The following is a 23987-nucleotide window of genomic DNA, read 5'->3' on the forward strand; positions in this document are numbered from 1 at the left end:
AATGGTGTACAAAATACATCACCGGTGCACGAGGAAGTTTTTAGCACCGTAAGGGAAGGGTTAATATGATATCGTAAAAGAGTTTATGAATATTTTTTACGAAATGAAGATAACTGGTAAGTTCTTATATTCATTGTCCTATTTCTAATGTTTGTAGTAGCGATACTGAAAAGCAACACAGCACAAAACTACACAAAAATCCACTAAATGATCTATGAACCTTCTACATAATAAGTTTGGTCACCTCGTGTGTGTGTGTTATTAAAACGGGAAGCCAGAAAAGGATATTTAAAGAATTCTTACTTACAGATCGTTTATTTATATAAGTTCTTACACTTCAATTACTGTTGATATTAACTATTATAATTTAATCTAATTAATTAATGAAACTTTGAATTAAAATGTGAAGCGAGTTACACGTCCTTTATGTAGAACTAAACGATGCAGGCGAATCTTGGTCTCCTCGCTTCGGTTGGGCGCTTTTGTTGAATTCGTTCGGGAATCTCCGTGGCGAATTCGTATATTTCAGTGTTGCCAACTTGGCAGTAGCAGTAGCTTGTAGCTACACGCCTACATAAGCAAGGTAAATAATGAATGCAATACCCATCTAAAAAAAAAGTAGCAACACTGACAAGAAATATTAAAGCGTCGCACAGCGTGAGAAATAGTTAATCTAACATTACGAAAGTCCTAAAATGAATATCTTCTTTCAAAAAATCATATTACGGAATATACGTAACATGATTTTTGAAAGTTAATATTCATAAACCTTAATTGTTTTGATTTGTCAAAATTCATGCGTTAGTTTGGCAACGTTACAGCGGAAGAGCCGTGCGTCTTGAGCTCTCAGTCAGATTTTATTATTGTGTTCGGGTGGTTGTGATGTACGTTGTGGTGATTATTTTGACCATAACTGTAATAGAGTCTACAGAACAAGGTATATTCTCTATGATTTATTTTTAAATATGTTAAATATATATTCGATTCATTGTAAATAAAATAAAAACAAAATTACAAATTAAAACATTTTTAGAAACGTTTGTCGAATTAATATATATAATTTTGAAAATAACTATTGAACACCACTCTAAAAGTGTAACTTTTTGCTGCGCATAGGTTCCTCAACTAATTTTTTTTCTTCTTTTTTTCAGTGAGCGGGGGAACTTTAATTCGGAGTGAATTGTTTCAGCTTTGGCGTGGTAGCGATGTAGCATCGCGAAAAGAAAATATTTGCACTTTCATAATGAACTTTTATGGTTTTTCTTTATGCAATAAAACTACGAAAATATATTTAAATAATTTTGTGAGTGCTTTATGTTGCAAATTTTATGCTCGTTGGCAAAAAGGTAAGAGAAATATGAGTACATTCTTGAAAAGTAATTCTAAATGGCTCAATGCATCCGTTACTTTACCTGAGCGTATTCTCAATACTTTGCCGTCTGTTAGTCAACCGGATCATAATACTTGCACTAGTATTGGATATCCACTGCAGGATTTCGAAGAAACATGTGATATGGTAAAAAAAGAGGAAATCGAAATCATTTGTCGCCTCTAATATTCTCAAGAAATCGCAGTATTAGCAGAAATGACACTGAGAGCTTCAGAAAAGAGATATGCAGCCGTTATTGTTTAAGAATTTTCATCAGCATCACCTCGTGGAGCCACGATTATTAAAAAAAGCAAGAAAAATATTGCACAATCGTTCGGAAATAATGTCAGCAGAGAAGTTACTTTCTATGATAGCAGATGTGAAACTCACTACAAAACAGTATCGAGGTATCCGCCAACGAGCGAGAAATTTTAATCATAATATATACCCATCATATGATGTAGTAAAAATAGCTAAAAAAACATGCTTTCCTTCGAAAAATAGTATAAACGTAACGGAAACCGAAGTTGAAGTAATGTTACAAGCTTTACATGAGCGAATATGCTGAATTCAAGAGTTTAAATTAAAAGTTTTAAGTCAAGTAGTTTCTGATAATTCCGGAAAAAAAATTACAATGCTATTTAAGTAGGGGTATGACGGAGCATCTGGGCAAAGCAATTACAAACAGAAATTTTACGAAAAAAATTGTAGTGTTGATAGCATATTTTCTATATCTCTTGTGCCATTACAACTTGTGGAGAATATCAACGCAACAAATATAACCATTATTTGGAAAAATCCAACATGTAACTCCACAAGCTACTGCAGGCTAATAAAATTAATGTTGCTTGAGAGTCTGAAGAGTTAATATAAATAGAGACACAAAATAGACTAGATAAAATCGATGCACTTCATTTGACTAAAATTAAGGTGAACGAAAATGTAGCGTATATCCACCATAAAATGTTACTTACGATGGTAGACGGAAAAAATGTAGTACTCTTTCGTCGTACAAATCTTCACAGAGATGCTATATTTGTGTTGCAACTTCTCGAGAGATGAATAATGAGAATGTTATCACCAAAATTCCAGATCAAAACGCGTATTCATTTGGAATATCTCCCCTCCATGCGTGGATTCGATATTTCCAATGTCTACTGCATATTTGATATCGTTTGCGTATTAAAAAATGGCAAATAAGAGACAAAAGTGATAAGGAAAACCTTCTACTAAGAAAAAAGGTTTTACAAGAACATTTCAGGGAAGAAATGGGTATTTTAGTGGGCATACCTAGACATGGTACTGGCACTACAAATGACGGCAATACTGCAAGGAGATTTTTTCAAAAATACTTCAAAAACTGCAGCTATTACAGGATGAAACGAAGAAGTGATCGAACGATTTGAAACTATTTTGGGAGCTTTTGATAAGTTTGCGCGAGAGACTAAACTATTTTTTAAAACATTATTCTTGGTTTTACATGCTTGCAAGTGTCCGTACAATTTTAATACGCGGCAAAGTTTTAATAGATTATTACAAATAATAGATTATACAATTTTAATAGATTATTATTTTATTGTTAAAACAACTAAGCACAATGAATGTTTCAGTGAATAATGTTTCGACGCTTACATATTAATAAAACTATTTCTTATGTCCTTTTCTGTTTTCATTAGGTACCTTAAAAATGATGTAACATACTTAGTACCTATACATAACTTAAGTTCGGGAGTTATTAATTTCATATAGCTAGATTAGCTGATAATTCATAATACTGCTGACAATTCGTCGGCAGTTCTCGTCAGAACTTCGGGACGCGGATCTGACTTGGGAGGATGCAAGGGAGCTGGCAGCCGACAGAAAAGCCTGGAGACAGTTTGTGGACTCCATATGCTCCACCTAGGGAGCGGATATGGTTATTATTAGATTAGCTGATTCTCACACTGTGGGACGGTCCCATGTCATACTCATTATAAAACTTTAACAAAAATTGAATACATGTCACCTTAAATATAATAAGCAAAAAACAACCTCTCGCTACAGTTTTAAAATTTTGTTTACTGTGATTAGTCACCCGTTAACGATCATTGGCTGAATGAGGACTGGAAAATTCGCCTCCGGCATAAGATATGTTTATATGTAGAATGCTAACCTTATATGACGGTTATAATACATTAACTACCAAAAGCTGACTGGTTGGCATTTCGCTGCCAACCGCAAACGACCAAACACACGGCTTTTGGTACCTAATATAATAAAACCATAATAATGAACCTATTTGTACAGATATTAAGAATGTATTTGTTAATTGCGTGCATTTTTGCTATTGGTACAAATATGCTTGGTTTTTATGGTAAGTCTTTAAAAAATCGTTGGTAAATAAATTGTTAGTATAATCAAGGTAAGGGCAACGAGGGTATTATGATATACTGCATTTGTGGAGGTCCTCACCAAAACGTTACATTTCCATTGTAAATGATTTTAAGTATCAGGAATTCTAGCTTGTTAAATTGTTTCGTTTTGATACGATTTAATGATTTCATGTTGGTTAAACACAGGATTGGTCAAATTAAGATTTCGATACAATGCAGTAAACAGAACAGGTTTGCATTTAAAAATAAATTTATGCAATATTGGAAACGTAACTTTTTGTGAGGACAGGAACCTTAAGAACATTTTTCTTAACTTTCTCTGCTGTGATATCGGGCTCTGGGCTTGCTACAGTTAACATCATTGTTTTGTCAAGACAAATCCGATTGTATTTTTAACTACCATATTACTGTTGCAGCCTTCTTTGTGATGTCCAATAAGGGAAAAAGGCGCTTGGTCTACAAGAACTCTAATTTCACTTTTCAATCTAAAAGCTCTTCAGGTAAGGCGAGATGGATCTGTTCTACAGGGCATAACTATGGATGTGCAGCGTCTGTCCACGTGTATGAGGATCGCATTTTAGCCTTTAAAAATCATACATTGGAAAAATGTTTGCAGTGAAAATAATATGTATGATTAATGTAACAATACTAATTTAATTTTCATATTATTTTTTGACGTCTCATCTAAGATGAAAAAGAATATGGAAGTCTGGACATTTAAGGGGCTGGCGACCGTCATAGGCTGGTTTAAGTGATCAATATATGAACCAATTCAGAAACATTGTTCTTGAATCACTAGAACTTCACGGGATACATCTATTGGTGAGAAAACAAACGTCCAAATTTCGGTAAAAAGCATTCCTCGTGAACGTGAATAAATATCATTTTTTCTCCAGTACGTATGATTAGATTTTGTTTTGCTGTTTATTTCGTAAGTAATATTCACTTTTATTAGTTGCTGTTTGTTTATGTATGTTTATCTTTCACTTTTTATAATTCTTGGCCTTATTTAATTCATGCTGTTTCCGTTAATGAATGATATACTTTTAATTATATAAACTTACGATGTTTATTTTCTCAGAATTTGTGACCTTACATTAATATAAATAAATTATAATTTATATCAATTATTTATATACTCTCTCATGACTCTCTTGTTTTCAACTTCGTAAACTTTTTTTTTCAATTTTAATTTTTATATTTAATATTACAATAGAAAGATATGTACAAATTTTATCTTAAAATATAGGGAACCAGTCGAAATTATTTGTGTTTTTATTTTAATTTATTGTTTTAAACCCTTGGGTTCATTCTACAGTATTTAGAAGAGGCAGTGGAAGAAAGGACGGAAAAAGGATAAAAAGGTATTAATTTTTCTTACTTGAAAATGCAAATAAACGCCTTATTAAAAAATGCATAATTACGGTTCATATACACAAAATAGCATTTATATACTAAATGAATAAATTATTGTTGGGGTCGCTTTGTCTCCCATTTCTGACTACGATTAAATTTCTAAAGTTCCGTATGACAACGGTTAAAGAAATATTTACAACATTTTGAGTGTTCGAAAATACATGTTCACAAATCTGAATTACCTTCACTTAAGAGTTATTAAAAAATACATGTTTACATAGATGAAGAAGAATATAGATGTCTGTAACGTCTGGAAGCCTGTACACGTGTGTAAAGTGATCTTTTGACCAAGCCTATGACTGTCGTCAACCCTGTAAATGCCCAGACTTCCACATTCTTCTTCATCTATGTTGAGATGTCAAAAAATGTTAAGAAAATACTTAATTAAACTGACAATTACTGTTTTAGCCAGATTTGTGAAATCCAGTAAAGGAAGAAAGCGCCTGATCTACAAGAATACTTTTTTCACTTATCATTCCAAAACTGCTTCGGGGAAGGCAAGATGGATCTGTTCTTCGGGACATAACAGTGGGTGTTCAGCTGCTGTCTACGTATATGAGGATTGTATTATAGCAGCCAAAGATCATTCATCGCTAAAATGTATTCAATTTTAATGATACATATTTACGAACATATTTTTGTACAGTGTATGTATTGTATATTGGAGATTTTTGTTTGTTTTAGAGTTTGTTATTTAAAAGAAGGAAAAGGATATTCAGTGATCTTGAATTGTCCTCTCCTTTTTATAATATTTGGTTCATAAAATATTCAGAAAATGCACTGAAATAATGGCTTTGTTTTGCGCAAAATAATATTTTTTAACAAGTATAATCTTATGTTATTTATTGTTTCGGCATTCATTTTGTATTAAGACATGATTAAATTATATTTAAAACACTTTTTTACAACTTGATTATTATTTTAAAATATAATTAATTATTTATTGACTTGGCGTTTAATTTGTAGAACTCCATTTTAATTTATGTATTAATTTTAAATCAAACACAGATTTTTTGAGTCTACTAAGTTGTATTTTATTAACAAAAAACACATAAAAAATTATATTGTGACAATTGTTTCGCCTTGTTAGGGCATTATCAAACGAATGTGAAGATCAAATGGACTACGGTCCTTATGTAGCTATACAATTCTATGTGACAGTTTTAACATGTGCAGTAATAATTTATGGGAGACAACAGTCGCTAATGGGGGATGTAGGTATGTACCCTTATATTTGTTTTCTGGGAAGGGAAGAATTTATTGGCCATATTTTAGAGATTTTAATACAATTGTTGGTAATATTATTTTTAAGAATTTTTATATGTAGATGTAATTATTAGATTATCAATAACGCATCATGCAAGCGTTTACACAGAGAGAGATGATGTACAGTAATAGTCTATTTAAATACATTTAGCAATAGTGAAGACCTAAGGTTAGTTTGTTCATTAAGTAGTGGGGGATGTAGGTATGTACCCTTCTATTTATTTTCGGGGAAGGGAGAATTTATTGACATGCCAATTTTTATTTTTATTTTAAGAAAGAATTCATGTATGTAGATATAATTAATTACATATGTAGATATAATTATTACTAGACATGGAAATTTTTATTTTTATTTTAAGAAAGAATTTACATATGTAGATATAATTATTAGTTTAACAATAACGCATCATGCAAGCGTTTACATAGAGGGTAATAATAGTCTATTTAAATATGTTTAGCAGTGGTGAAGATATAAGGTTAGTTTGTTCATTAATGATTTTAAAATTAGGATTGTTTACATATTTATTTATTTCTAATTGCTCTAATATATTCATTTTTCTACCTTTGCTTTCAATATGTAATGGAATTGGTTTACTTGAGACATGAATTTTGTAATGAAATTAAATGAAAATAACCATAAAATGGTTATAAATTAAATCATTTAAAATATGGATTTAAATTCCTTGTTATTTTTAGTGTTTTTTTGGGAAATTAAGGATTGGGAAATAGGTAATATGGGATGTAAACCGACGTTTACTAGTAGGAGTTCGTACAGAAATGGCTCAAAGTGCTGGGCCTGTCATCTCGCATTAATAAGAGATGTAAAGCTAAGATCATAGCGGGAAACAAATTAGTTTTTTCATAAAGAATAAACGCATTGTTAATTAAACTCTTTCATTTATTTATGCTATGCACATTGGAAATGACGACGTGAACAGAGTCAGAAAATCAATTTAAATGTTATTGTTATCTAAAATGTTGCGGTGGATCATTGTTTTTAGTGAAGTTCATAAAAACCCGGAGAGGAACTACGCAGTTGGTAATTGATGGATTTACATTTTCACTGCAACGAACCGGAGCTTCTGGAAAGTCTAGATGGTTTTGTTCTTCTCACCACTCAAAAAAATGCAACGCTGCTGCGTACACCTATGAAAACGTTATTTGCTCTCTCAAAAATACGCATAACCACAATCCAGTTCTTTGATTCTATCATTCTGCCTTTATGATTATTTAGGCAAGTACCACTGACCATTAATCTGCTGGATACACTAAACCTACAAACATAGGAAATCAACCAGAGAAAATTGGAAAAAGAGTGGTTAGTCGGGGTACACAGTTATTACTTATTCATTTAACAATTTTATTTATGTAAATTCTCCGTTTGTAAAATTTTTAAATAAAATTATTGCTTTTAGAACTTCCTTTTCCACTTATCAGCCCATACATTCTCCATTTATCACTTGGAGACGAATATTTATATTTATTGAGTATGAAATGTACGATTTTAAGGTGAGTGTGAAGAAATAACTAAATATACTGACTGCCTGTAGAAAATGTCCTGATTTTTGTTTATTGAAGACATGATTAAAAATGAAATGTAGGTTCACCACATACAAAAGTATACATCATTGGTGAACATAACCACCAACTGGCATATTTTGGTTGACTGTAAATAATTACAGCGGATTTTTAATAAGAAATAGTATTTCTTGGCTTTCTGTAATTTTTTCACTGAGCGTTCTTTAAAATTGAACTGTTTCTTAACATTATTAGACTTGTGAATGGAGGTCATGGTTAAAGAAAAAAATACGACTAGACCCCCTTTAAACGTGAATATGTAAAATACGCCGAGTACGTTCGAATTCCTTCCGACCAATGTTTTTATATTTTTTATACTGCAGATTATTCCGGTAATATATATATATATATATATATATATATATATATATATATATATATATATATATATATATATATATATATATATATATATATATATATATATATATATATATATATATATATATATATATATATATATATATATATATATATATATATATATATATATATATATATATATATATATATATATATAGATATATATATATATATATATATATATATATATATATATATATATATATATATATATATATATATATATATATATATATTTATATATATATATATATATATATATATATATATATATATATATAAATATATAAATATATATATATATATAAATATATATATATATATATATATATATATATATATATATATATATATATATATATATATATATATATATATATATATATATATATATTTATATATATATATATATATATATATATATATATATATATATATATATATATATATATATATATATATATATATATATATATATATATATATATATATATATATATATATATATATATATATATATATATATATATATATATATATATATATATATATAAATATATAAATATATATATATATATAAATATATATATATATATATATATATATATATATATATATATATATATATATATATATATATATATATATTTATATATATATATATATATATATATATATATATATATATTTTATATATATATATATATATATATATATATATATATATATATATATATATATATATATATATATATATGTAATAAAATAACTAGGTACCTACCCATACATTTTATTAAGTACCTACAAATAGTACCTACATAAAACAGTTCTACCAACAGATGTCGCATGCGTCACTCAGAAGAAAACAAAAGACTTCCGATAATATTATTAACTGTCAGAATCATATAGATATAAAAATTATTGTAAAGATTAATTAAGAATAAACTTTTATTGTCGTTTCTTTAATTACAAAGCAACACATTGTTTATTTTATTATTATACACCCACTTTACATATTATTTACACTTAATTTTCAAAAGGAAAATATTATCACGTTATAAAACGACAATTTTGTTAATCAAAAATAAAGAAACAAAATAAAAATAAAAATGGATACTGGTCCTCAAACATTACAAAACTTACTAGAAAAATTAATACAAAATGCTCAGGTAAGCAAACATCAAAATTTAAAAGATATTTCAGAGAAGTTCATCATTGAAAAATTTACAAGCAAAAATCCTAATGCAAACCAGTGGATAGATATTTTTGAAAAAGAATGTATACGTTTTGAGGTGACAACGGATGAGAAAAAAATTGAAATATTAAGATTGTTTATGGATAAAAGTTGTGAAGATTGGTACAGTTCGATGATGATAAAATTTTCCATGAACTCAGAATGGATAGTATGGAAAAACAACTTTTGTAAAACATTTACAAACAAGGGATGGAACCATGTAATGTTTGCATTATCTTTTAAATATAACGACGGTTCCTTGTTAGACTATGCCATAAGGAAGGAAAAACTTTTGTTGGAGATGAGAAGAACGATCGACATGGGTACCTTAGTAGATCTTATTGTGGCTGGTTTACCAGAATTTATAATTAATAAGATTGATAGAGAAAAATTAGAAGATACAGTCGATTTATTCAATGAAGTAAAAAAACACGAAAACATTGTAAATAAAAAAAGGTTTTCGGATCAAAGAAGATATGGAAATCTAAGAACTAGTGGTAAAATTAAAGATAAAAGTCCATGTAAGATTTGTGAAAAATTAAATAAGGGAACTCGATATCACCCTGAAGTAACGTGCTGGTTTAGAACAAAGGAGGATGATAAGTTTAATAATAAAAATACTATCAGACATGTAAACAATTCAGTTATAGAAGCTAAGTTAAACGAAACCGATCAAAAAAACGAATAGTAACACCATTAATAAATGTCAAACTATTACTAAATGATCAAATTGAAATATTTGGAATTTACGATTCAGGTTCAAATGTTTCTCTAATAAATTCTAAGTTATTAAAACTAAAAGGAAAAGGAAACAATATGAATGAAGCAGATTTAGTAACAATTAATGGTGTTAAAAAGACAAACGGTTTGACGACTTTGAAAATAAAAATATTTGAATTGGAAAAAAACGTTGATGTATATATTATTGATGAAGAAAATTTCAAATATGATTTTTTGATAGGATTAGATATGATAAAAAAATTTAAACTAATCCAAAATGAAGACTTAAAAATAACACAAAGACAATGCTTGAAAAATGAAAATAAAAAGAAAGTAGAAAAAATTTCTACAAAATATAAAATTAAAAATAGTGAATTTAAAAATACAGAAAATAACAACAGCGAGGAATGCAAAATAAATTATAATGAACATGTAAAAGAAGAAGATTTTGAAATAAAAATAAATCATTTAAATCAATTTCAAAAATCTAAAATAAATGAACTGATTTGCAAATATAAATCCGTTTTTGCAAAAGACAAATATGATATCGGCACTGTTAGTGGATACGAAGCGAGGATAGACTTACTAGTAGACAGATATTGCAGTAAGAGGCCTTACAGATGTACTGTAGAAGATAAAAAGGAGATAGAAAAACAAATTGCAAAATTACTGGATAATAAGCTAATAGAAGAATCCTACAGTCCATTTGCTGCACCTGTTACATTGGCATTTAAAAAAGAGGAAAACAAAAAATCCAGACTGTGTATAGATTTCAGAGACTTGAATAAAATAGTAGTGCCTCAAGCTCAACCATTTCCTTTAATTGAAGACCTAATGATAAAGACCAGGAATTGCAAATTTTTTTCAACACTAGATATAAACTCAGCGTTTTGGTCTATTCCTTTACGAATCGAAGACAGAAAAAAGACGGGATTTGTTACACAAGAAGGACATTTCCAATGGACTTGCCTACCATTTGGATTGAAGACCTCACCAGCAATTTTTCAAAGGATACTAGGTAACATATTAAGAAAGTATAAACTTACTGATTTCACCGTTAATTACATAGATGATATTCTTATATTTTCTAAAACTTTTGCTGAGCACATTAAACATCTAACACAGTTGCTGGAAGCGATCGAAACGGAAGGTTTCAGGTTAAAATTTACAAAATGCGCATTTGCGTCAGACTTGGTAAAATATCTAGGTCATATAATTCAAAATAATTCAATAAAACCAGTAAAGGATAATTTGATTTCAATAAAGAATTTTCCTGTTCCAAAAACGATAAAAAATGTAAGACAATTTCTGGGGAAAATAAACTTTTACCATGAATACATACCAAAGAGTGCAATAATACTAGATCCATTGCATAACTTACTAAGGAAAAATCAAAAATTTATTTGGTGTGATAAATGCCAAAAAGCATTTGAAATAACAAAAAGCATGCTTTGCTCACAGCCCGTTCTAGAAATTTTTGATCAGGATTTACCAATCAACATTTATACCGATGCTTCTTTAGAAGGTGTTGGGGCCATTTTGAAACAAAAGCAGCCCGATGGTAGAGAAAAACCAGTGGCATACTTTTCAAAAAAACTAAATGAAGCCCAGAAGAAAAAAAAAGCAATATATTTAGAATGTTTAGCAATTAAGGAAGCAGTAAGATATTGGCAATACTGGTTAATAGGTAAATCATTTACGGTTTATTCAGATCACAAACCTTTGGAAAATATGAATCTGAAATCTAGGACCGATGAAGAGTTAGGTGATTTAACATATTATTTATCGCAATATGAATTTGAAATAAAATATAATCCAGGAAAGAAGAATTTAGAAGCAGATTGTCTAAGCAGGAATCCAGTATTAGAATCGAGTGAAAATGCAGATGAACAATTAAAAGTTGTAAATTTGGTTAAATTAGAAGATATTTTAAGAGATCAGAATAAAAATGAAAGAATTCAACAGAAAAAAAACAAATGGATTGAAAAAAACAATGTCTATTTTAAAAAGGTCAAGAAAAAAGAAAAAATAATTCTTTCAGAACCGTTTAGCATCGAAATCATAAAAGACATACATGAAAACCTATGCCATATTGGAATTGGACAAATGCAAAAAACTATTAGTCCACATTACACAGCCAAAAATTTGACAAAAAACATAAAAACAATTTGTAGAAATTGTGAAATTTGTATTAAAAATAAATCAAGAGGACAAAAGAAATTTGGATTTATGTCTCATCTAGGCCCGGCCACAAAGCCTTTTGAAATAATATCTTTAGACACAATTGGAGGTTTAGGAGGTTCAAGATCAACAAAAAAATATCTACATCTCTTAGTGGATCACTTTACAAGATACGCATTTATTTTAACCTCGAAAACTCAGAATGCAAATGATTTTATAAAACTAGTCATGAAAATAACAGAAACCGAGGATATTGGTATGCTTCTCACCGACCAATACCCAGGAATAAACTCGAAAGAATTCAAGGAATTCTTAAATGACAAGCAGATCCCAATAATCTTCACTGCAGTAAATGCACCATTCTCAAATGGCCTAAATGAAAGGCTGAATCAAACATTGGTGAACAAAATCAGATGCAAAATAAATGAAAAAGGGAAAAGAAGAGCATGGACCACAATAGCTCAAGAATGTGTTAATAAATATAATAATACTAATCACTCAGTCACTGACTTTTCCCCAAGTTATCTTTTATATGGTACAGATGTAAATATTTTACCCAACGAATTAAAACAAGGAAAATCTAATAATGACTGGATTAGAGACAGGCAAATAGCGCTTGAAAATACAATAAAATCACATAATTACAATAAAACATTATTTGACAAAAATAGAATGGGCTGCGAATTCAACGTAGGAGACATGGTGTATGTGGAAAATGGAAACAAGCTAAACAGAAAAAAATTGGATGAACTAAAAATTGGACCTTATAAAATTATTGAAAAAATTTCTAACTCAATATACAGAATTGATACAGGTCACAAAAAAATAAAATCAAACCTTTATCATATCACTAAACTTATACCAGTCCCTTCACTACAAGAAGATGATCCGGAGGACGAGTGAAAATTTTACTATGAATTTTCATCCCCAAGGGGGGAGATGTAATAAAATAACTAGGTACCTACCCATACATTTTATTAAGTACCTACAAATAGTACCTACATAAAACAGTTCTACCAACAGATGTCGCATGCGTCACTCAGAAGAAAACAAAAGACTTCCGATAATATTATTAACTGTCAGAATCATATAGATATAAAAATTATTGTAAAGATTAATTAAGAATAAACTTTTATTGTCGTTTCTTTAATTACAAAGCAACACATTGTTTATTTTATTATTATACACCCACTTTACATATTATTTACACTTAATTTTCAAAAGGAAAATATTATCACGTTATATATATATATATATATATATATATATATATATATATATATATATATGTAAATATATATATATATGTATATATATTGTATATATTGTACATATTTCTTTATTTCATATTTTACCTACAACGTTGTGTATTAACATATACTGCATTAGTATACATATTTGTTTACCTCTTATTTTACCTGCAATATTGTGTATAAACATTTATGTACTGATTTATGACACACATTTCGCTCACTCCTTTCAAGAACGTCATAAATAAAAAAAACTTGATTATTCAGGAGAACGTTTTTAAAAATATAACACAATGTATTAAAAATAAATATCAAGCTACTTATTTAACTTTTTACTGTGCAACAGATCTTTTTAGGTAAAACCTGGAGGTTTTTTCTCCATTTCAAAAATATTTAGTTTATTAAAAAAAAATAATTAAACGATACCTTTTCTTCAAAATGCAAAAACAACATTTTTTGCCCTGCAGCGGGTAAATATAAAGTTAAAAATATGACTCTTTTACTGGGATATAGTACATTTTCTGGGCATTCCGAAAACATGCACAACTGAACATTAACGATTTTTGATTTATGACGTTCTTGAAAGGAGTGAGCGATTTGTTTACTTCTCATTTTATTTTTGAGAAGATAAACTTTATATTATCGTTTGCGTTGATCAGACATTTTATAAATGTGATTTATTCCTTCCAGATTTCGGAGATGGCGCGTCTATGGTAGGGAGAAGATTGTTCTTTAATGGATATTTGTATCGCGAATGTGGAAGAACAAATATGAAAATAAGATGGCGCTGCTCTAGGAGGCTCTGCAAAGTTAATTTACATACAGTGTTAGGTAAAATTGTACACATGGCAGGGGAACACTACCACGCGTCCAAATATAAAAGATCATTAAACCCGTCTACATAAATATAGTAAAATTATAAATATTATGTTATTTCGATGGCTGTATGATATTCGTCAGTGAATATAAATTATTTATACCACCTTGGGTGTGTCAAATACTTGTTTCAAATCTGGATTATCTCCAATAAGAAGTTACTTTTACATTGAAAAAAATCATTAAAAAAACTCCTAATTGGAGAAAATCCAGGGTTGTGAAGTATTTGGACATACTTAAAATGTCGTAAAGTATGTTAAATGTGGTACGCCCTTTTTTTCTGGAGATAACAAACGAATATTGAAAAACTTAATTTTTCAAATATCTTTTGTGTCCTGAACGATCCGCAACGTCCCTTTGCTTGGTTTTGTTAAATTATATTATACATATATTTATATATATATATATATATATATATATATATATATATATATATATATATATATATATATATATATATATATATATATATATATATATATATTTATTGACAACATTTTGAGTGTCCTAATCTTTTTTCACAAATCTGGGTTTTTTCACTTAATTATTTATATCTCAACATACATGAAAGAAAATATGGATTTTTGGGTGTTTCCAGACACTTTTTGTTTGGGCTTTCGACCTATCATTGTCTGGTTTGAGTGATCACTTTTCGAATAAAAAACATTCGGGGTCAATCTTACATACATTTCATGAAGGCCTCTGCTTAGTAAAAAAACTTATTCACCTCAAACATCGATGGTGCTGAGAACCAGCATGTGAAAGAAGGTGTCAAGTAAAACATCAATACATCTTCGAAATTTTGATAAGTGTAGTTGTCAATCATTAGTAAAATGGTGAATGTGTATAAAGTGATCACTTAAACCATCCTGTGACAGGTTGCAAGCCCTATAAAAACGAATACTTCTATATTTTTATTCGTCTTTATTGAGATTTCAGTATAAGTAATTACTTGTTGTGGGCTTCATTGGTACAGTAGTTAGCGCATCGGAGGTCCTGGGTTCGATCACCGGGGGGTCAAAATTAATATTTTGCAAGTGTTGATAAGGTCTTGCGATCTTAGTCTAATGAATGTGATACTATTGGGCACTAAGCAAGCATTTTGTAAATTCACAGCTTTTATATTTATTTATTATCTTCATTTACATATTACAAATTACAGAATACGGTAATGTGCCCTCGTTCAGTGTTCCCGTGCCGAGGGCACAATGAAAAGTTTTTTTTTATTAAGTATTATTTTGTAAAAATCTAATTTTTCGTATTGATCAATATTTTCTACAATGCATAACTATCTTCCAAATACTTGATAACATTCTACATGTGTTATTTTTTAATTCAAAGTAAACAAAACCGTAGTTTAGTTATTTGCACATTCGGGTACCCTGAAGGTTCGAATGCCAGCCGGGTAAAAATAAATAAATATGATTTTTTACTCTAATAAATATATGTATATTTAATATATTATTATACTATATTACCATAGATTGTTACCTGAGGCGTAAGATGGATCACCTTGCTTGCGTGTAATTAACGATTAATTTAATCAAATGCACTTTTTTATGCACCGTTGGGAAGAGGATAAAAAATAGAAAAAAGTGTAAAAAAATATTTTATTATAATACTTGTAGCTATTTACAAATTGTTTTTGTAACATAAAAAAGTTTGTGTATAAAATTTCCTATTTTTTATTTACTTATGGTAGTATTTATTATGTTTATAGTAGGTACATTTTATGTCTGTATTGTTTTAAATTTGAACTACTTGTTTTGGTAGACCAGCCTCCCAATGAGGTAATTTGAAACGTTTTACTAAGTTTATTTAATCTAAATTTATAAGATTTACAAAGTTAACCCCGAGTCCATTTTTCTTAATATTATAAAACAGTTACATTAGTATTAAGGTCTATGTAAATTAAAAACATTTTATTATTTTTTATTGTGTTTTATTTTATTCAAGTTCTTAGTGAGTACAACGATTCATTTAACATTTAATTGATTCTTATAAAGTGAAATGTTACACGTTATATAATTATGATAAATTTTAACTTATGTCGGGTTGTGGTCCCGTGGTTAGTGTCGCGGACTCCAATTTAGTATATTTAAAAAAAAAAATAAACAATACCCTTTCTTCAAAATGCAAAAAGAACACTTTTTGCCCTGTAGCGGGTAAATATTAAGCTGAAAATATGCCGCTTTTGCTGGGATATAGTACATTTTCTCGGCATTCCGAAAACATGCACAACTGAAAATTTACGATTTTGATTCATGACGTTCTTGAAAGGAGTGAGCGACATGTCACTGAAAACATTTATATAATCAGGAATGTTCTATATGACCTATTTTATGATCCTTTAAAAAACATTTAACATTTATATTTCCAGGAATGTTCTATACGACACTTCGTGGAAAAAATGCCGTGCAATTAGGAGATTACACATTCGCCGAACACACTACATCCAAAGCTGGGGTATCTAGATATCGCTGTATAAAACAACACTACGGATGTAAGGCTGTCATTTTTACCGTTGAGAGAAGAATTATTCGGATGTCAAAAGAACACAATCATTGAAAATTATCAACAGCATTTTGAGTGTGCCCAAATACTTGTTCACAAAATCTGGATTATCTCCAATTACAGGAGTTATTTTCATATTATTTTTTGACATCTGATTTTTATGATCCTTTTAATAAGGTATGTATTATTGATGGCTTTATTAATTTACCATACATATGTGCATAAAATTATTTTCTATTTCAAGATTTTTGCAGTTAGCATGTGTTTAGATACCGTGAAAATACTATCTTTTTTATTCTCCCTCAAAGTTCCATCCTCGCATAAATCATTTCCTTGTTATTTATTATCTGGATGATCGCAGAAACCGGCATATGTGATCCTATATTCTTAATTGCCATTGACTCGCTGGATTTGCTGGAACGTATGTATGTATATGTTTTATAACGCTCTCATTATCATTCATTGTTCACTATGTGTAATACCACTTAAAATTTAAGTGGTATTCCACAAAGTAAACGATGAATGATAAGGAGAGTGTTTTATTACCAACCCACAAAGATAACAATGCTGTTAATATACAAAGTAAATGTTTTACCTTAGTGCTTCCCACGAGTATGACAAACTCTAAACAAAGTTCCTTTAATTGTCGTTCATCAAAATCGGTTCGTGGTAAATATGGGTATGTTGAGTTCAAATGGACATCGTCAGAGCTGAAATCATTAAACATTGTAAGTCGACATTGATATCGTGGTGTGTTCCTCGTTTCGTACAATTTGTCTTCGACTTGCGTTTTGATCTTTCCTCTTTCCATTTTTCCTCCATCGCGTCCCTTATCCGTGTATTTTTACAAATGTGTTTTTTTTTGTAACAGTATAAGTACTTGTTTTGTAATACTCGTAGGTGTGTTATTTAATGTGACTGTTTTGTTGAATTCCCAATTTCAAAAAAATAATTAAAAAAATACATCTAAGTTATATGTCTAAATAGATATCTTTTATTTTTAATTTTTAGATTTCCATTTTTATTTATGTATTAATTTTTAAATCAAACACAGATTTTTGGAGCCTACTAAGTTGTATTTTATTAAAAAAACATATAAAATTAGTTTTGTGTCATATATAAATTCCTAAAAATAATATTACCAACAATATTCAGTTCAAAAACATTAATTCTCTCACAAATTTCCATGTCAATAGTACCTATGTACATCTCCCATTAACTATTGTTGTCTCCCATAAATTATTACTGCACATGTTAAAACTATCACTTAAGTACCGTCAGTCCTTAATCTTCACATTCGTTTGAAAATGCCATAACTAGGCGAAACAGTTTTCACAATATTAATTTTTATATGTTTTTTAATAAAGTACAACTTAGCAGACTCAAAAATCTGTCCAATTTAATTAATGTTTTACTTGGTAAATACCACTATTTCTTAAAATCTACTGTGACGCGTGTTTCGATGCATTCCGCGTCATTTTCAAACACCGTATGTGAAGCTAATTCTAAATTTTAGAGTTGGGTCCTTGGGACGATGAAGGTCAAAGATGGGGTAGTAGCTGTTTCTCATTTTTATTTATCAATTTAATTTTTATTTTTATTTCTAATCAGTGGGAACATAGACAAAAGGGGATAGATTTTACCACAAAGTGACTGCCGAATCAATTAATGAAATCAAAAATCTGTGCCTGATTTAAAAATTAATACATAGATATCTTTTATTCATCTACCGTTCACGATTGAGGACCATGTCCTTCCAATATCATCAGGTTTGCCTCCTCTACCTGGATGCTTCGATTCCTCATCTCCGTTTTTTCTTTATTTTCCTAAAGAACCTCTTTCGATTATTTTATGTTTCGTGTAATAATAGAAATAGAAAAAGTCGAAATGCGATCGCTCAGACGAATGTGTGGCAAAACGATGTTTGATAGATGTTCGAATGATGAAATAAGGAAAGAATGTAAGGCTGAGATAAGCATTTTCGATAAAATTAAGAAAGGTGTGTTGAGATGGTTTGGACATGTGGAGCGTATGAGTGAAGAAAGAACGGTTAAACAAATTTATGAGGCGAATGTAGTTGGAAAAAGAAGCAGAGGACGACCGAGGAAAACTTGGCACAATCAGGTATGTCAAAACTTGAAAGCGGCCGGGTCAGGAGTCGTAATAATCGTCGGGTATGTATGAGGAGATGCATGAATGTAGAAGAGGCAAAGAATGTTTGCAAAGACCGAGTGGTTTGGCGTTCGATTCTCTCTGCCTACCCCTGCGGGGAAGCGGCGTGATGGTTAGTTAGTTAGTTAGTGTAATAATAGTGTGAAAAGTGTTTTAGAGTGTTTTAGATTGGCAGTGACAGGGGCATTGAAAACAATTGAATGTAAATTCACAGTAAAATCGGAATTAAATTTTTTTCGGCATTTTCTCATAATTTTCGCTACTTTGTCCATAACAAATTGCTTTGCGAGAGTGAGCTCTCAGGAAGCCGAGAGCTTCTGTATCAGCTTTTGGAGTGCAGTGGGAGCTTACAATGTAATATTTGTGTATTTTTTTGTGAAATTTATACCACTTTTGTAGTACTAATCCTCATAACTGAAGATACTGGTCTCTTGAGCGTTGGTGATGCGTAGTTATGATGACCATGCATGTTGAAATGACGTACTCGTGACATACCACCGCACCGGTTAAAAATTTAATGAGACATATGGAAATACTGAAACTGAAGCTCTGTATACTTTCAGTTATTTTCTGAGTTCCATTATTCTAATGGCAAATAGCCATTAGCCAAATGGAAGTGGACGGTTTGTTTGTCTTCATTGTGTTTATATTTTTGAATTGGGTGATGGTTATGTATAATAAAATATTAGTGTGATATTTGCTAATTGTTGTTTTGAAAATTTCAGGAATATTCTTTGTGACGATGCGTGGAAAGAACGCTATTCAATTAGGATTGTATACTTTCACTGAACAGATGACATCTAAACGAGGTATCACTAGATATCGCTGTACGAAGCAACAGAATCACGGATGCAGGGCTGTCATTTTAGCACACGATGACGTAATCATTCGTACATCAAATGAACATAATCATTAACTACATATCAAACAAAAAAATGACTTTTTTAAACTTACATTAAATTTACTCAGTGGTCCAAACGACCCCTGTAAAAATCAATATGATAAGATTTTAAATAAAAGATTATAAATGACGGATATCGATTTACTCTTTCACTGGTTTTTAAAATAATTTTTAGTGTAATTCCGATTTTTAAGAAAATTTTGGTAATTCAAAAAGTTTAGGGTGGCCCAGATCTTTATTTACATTTTTTTTTTATTTATTATTATTTAACATTTTTTAACAAAGATTTTTAGAAGTAGTTATTTAAAATTGTAGAAATATCAAACTTCAAAAAGTTTCAAAATAAATTCAAACAATTTTTATTTTTAACTTTGTTTTTCATCTAACAGTGAGAATGTTCGGGACACGCTGCACCAAATATTTACGGTTCGCTTTGAATATATTTTTTAATTTTCAATTTTAGAGCTAGCTAACTTTTTATTTTATTGGCAAAGCACCCAATTTTGGGTGATACCTGGCTAGCTAACTTAAGCAAGCAAGGGAGTTGTTTTTTTCACAATATTTTAAATGTGTCATGATCAAAATGTTGTGGATTAAAAAATACAGGTCTGAAAAATAATTGAAATTGAAATTGAATTAGATATTTTCAGGCGTCTCCTGGTATGTAAAATAATTTTAGAAGACTCATGCATATATTTCACGTTTTTGCTAATAAAACTTAGTATAATTAATATGTAACTCAAGTGGTAAAAAACAAAGTGTTTTCTTTAATTATTGTAATATGTCTTACCACAAAGTTAATGCCGAAACAATAAATAAAATATGTAACTTTGTTTTAAAATCACTATAAATACTTTATTTTAACTTAATTATAATGTCTATCGGTTTCGAAGCTCACTGCTTCTTTATCAAGAATGTAATACTATTATCAAGACTGATTAATAGTAGTATTAATCAGTCTTGATAAAGAAGCGGTTAGCTTCGAAACCGATAGACATTATAATTAAGTTATAATAAAATATTTATAGTGATTTTAAAACAAAGTTACATTTCAATTGTAAAATGCAAAATCACAAAGTTAGTGCTTCAAATATAAATTATAAAAAACTTATTTATTTCAATCATAGAAGCTAGTTTACAGATACTCATAATAAACCATTTTTATTAAATTACTGAATATTTTTAAAATTTCAGGAATGTTTTTTGTGACCATACGTGGAAAGAACGCTGTGCAATTAGGACTGTACACATATACCGAGCATGTTAAAGGCAAAAACGGTATCATCAGATATCGCTGCATCAAGCAAAGACGTCTGGGATGCAGAGGAGTCATATTCATTGTAGAAAATAGAATAATTCGGGTGGCAAATGAACATAATCATTAACTTATATTTTATATATTTTGTCCGCCTCCGTAGTGTTATGGTCAGCACGCTCGGCTACCGTTCTGGAGGTCCCGGGTTCGATTCCCAGAGGGGGTCAAATAAATATAAGTGATTTTTTCACTGTAATATTTATTCAATATTACCCTGGACTGGTACCTGAAGCGGAGGGCTGATCACATTTCCTTCATGTGTAATACGATCAAGATAACACTGCGTTCATATGAAGCAGTGCCCTATGCACCATTGGGATGCGGATAAGGGTTTTATTATATATTATATTTTATATTAAATGTTAAAATCAAGATTTTTAGAGTTTACTAAATTGTATTTTATTTTTTGTTTATTTTGACAGGCGCCGTGGCGTAGTTGGGTAGACGCTCGTCTGCGAAACTGGCGTCGGTGGTTCGATTCCCGCCAATTGCAAAATGCATTCAAGAAAGATTTTTTTTTATACCAAGTCTGGGTGTTTGTGATGTATTTTTCACATTTACCTTCCCTATCCTTTCTACCAACCTGCAGATAAGCTTCTTAATGTTGAGGCTTTGCAGGTTCTTCACATTAAAATTAAAATTGTTGACCATCGTTTCGCCTTGTTAAGGCCATAAGTTTGTAAATGCCATAATAAGGCGAAAAAAATGTCACAAATTTTGTTTTTATGTGTTTTGAACAATTAAATACAGTTTAGTAGGCTCGTAAGATCAGTTCTTAATTGTAACAGTAAAAAAGATTAAAATGGAGTTTTAGATATGAAACGCCAAATCCATAAATATTCATTAACCCTGGAATGTTGTTTTTCCTTGACATATTATATTATATATGAATTATATCAAATGGTCCAGAAAGACCCTGTATAAAAAGTGTTAAATAGTTTTAATAAAATATTATAATTTTAACGTTTGATCTTTTATTTTATGTTTAAAAAATAAATTATTGTTTCCTTATTCTGCAATATTTTAATTATATTTTTATTATATTTTCGTAGTTTTTAGTAACCCGTTAATGTTTAATTTATGCGGGATCTAACACGTACCGTAGAACGGGGCTACTTGAACTTTGATGTGTTACTTGAGCTCAGTACAAAAAAATATTTAGATCTGTATTTGGTCTACAATAATGAACGTATCGACATGATTAATTGTTTCCCTGACATGTGACACTTATTGTCACGATACGTTCATTATTGTAGACTAAATACAGATTTAATATTTTCTGTACTGGGCTCAAGTAACACATCAAAGTTCAAGTAGCCCCGTTATACGGTATACTTACATATTTAAAAAAAATATATATTGTTAAATTTGAAAAGTGGTAAAATAAATTGGGTTGATTTTGCGAGATCTGAACTTAGAAGCAGTCCCTAATCGGTTTAGTTAGATCATAAACATATTTGTTTTGTTCAACAGGATTGTACGGGTTAATATCCCGAAGAAGGAATGCTTATTACACTGCAGACGATATGGCGAGAGCTCTCGAGGAGGTCTCGGCTGGGATACCTGTTACACAAGCTTCTAGAAAGTACAATGTTCCTCGAACAACTCTCATCTATAAGAGGAGAAAGCTAGGCATATGAAGGAATATGTACAATAAACGTTTATATAAGTTTTTCCTATTATTTTTATTCTCTCATGAGCACGAAAATGTATCATATATGTAATAATATTAATAATTTATATATTAAATGTATTAAACACTGATTTTTTAAGTCTACTTAATTGAATTTTACTGTTAAAAAACATGTAAAAATCAATTTTGTGACATTTGATCTTCACATTGGTTTGAAAATGCCATAACTAGGCGAAATAATTGCAATCCCAGGGCCTATGACCTGGCATTTGCATGGCTTAACAGATCACATTACACATTTGTGTAACGTTCTCCATTATTGAACATTCTGCCCATCATTGAACATTCATATCGCAATATTTCTTGAAACTTGTGTCCTATGCAATGATCTTAGATCCTATCGCATACCGTAGAACGGGGCTACATGAAATTTTATGTGTTACTTGAGCCCAGTACAAAAAAAAAATCTGTATATGGTCTGCAAGAATGAACGTATTTTTGTAAATAATAAAAAAAAACAAGTACTGTAGAACCAGGCTACTTGAACTTTGATGTGTTATTTGAGCTCAGTACAAAAAAATATTAAGATCTGTATTTGGTCTACAATAATGAACGTATCAACATGATTCATTGTTTCCCTGACAGGTGACACTTGTCACGATACTTCGATCGATACCACGATCTATTTTTTTTTTGTACTGGGCTCAAGTAACACATCAAAGTTCAAGTAGCCCCGTTCTACGGTACCGGTAGGGTTTTCGGTACATTCATGAAGTGATAAAGTGATCATTTAAGCCAGCCAACTGCTAAGTCGTAAGCCCTGGGAT

The 23987-nt window shown here is 29.8% G+C and overlaps 1 protein-coding gene across 39 annotated transcripts in view; it reads left to right on the plus strand.

Annotated features, from left to right (window-relative positions):
* The window catches only part of LOC148308110 (uncharacterized), a 595155-nt gene that overhangs the window by 331791 nt on the left and 239377 nt on the right, over window positions 1-23987 (plus strand). The window contains exon 5 of one of the 39 annotated variants that reach the window (XM_088262326.1): window positions 21407-21612. The exons of 37 other annotated variants lie outside the window; for them this stretch is intronic. In XM_088262326.1, coding sequence (XP_088118452.1) covers window positions 21407-21597 — 191 coding nt within the window. In that variant the 3' untranslated portion in view covers window positions 21598-21612. Of the gene's footprint in view, window positions 1-1151; window positions 3027-21406; window positions 21613-23987 lie in introns of those variants that run through there. One more of the 39 variants, XM_088262279.1, reaches the window with a different exon arrangement.

Source organism: Brachycentrus maculatus, unplaced genomic scaffold, assembly GCF_059751285.1.
Source record: "Brachycentrus maculatus isolate JH-2025_06_01 unplaced genomic scaffold, ASM5975128v1 h1tg000176l, whole genome shotgun sequence".
Lineage (NCBI taxonomy): Eukaryota > Metazoa > Arthropoda > Insecta > Trichoptera > Brachycentridae > Brachycentrus > Brachycentrus maculatus.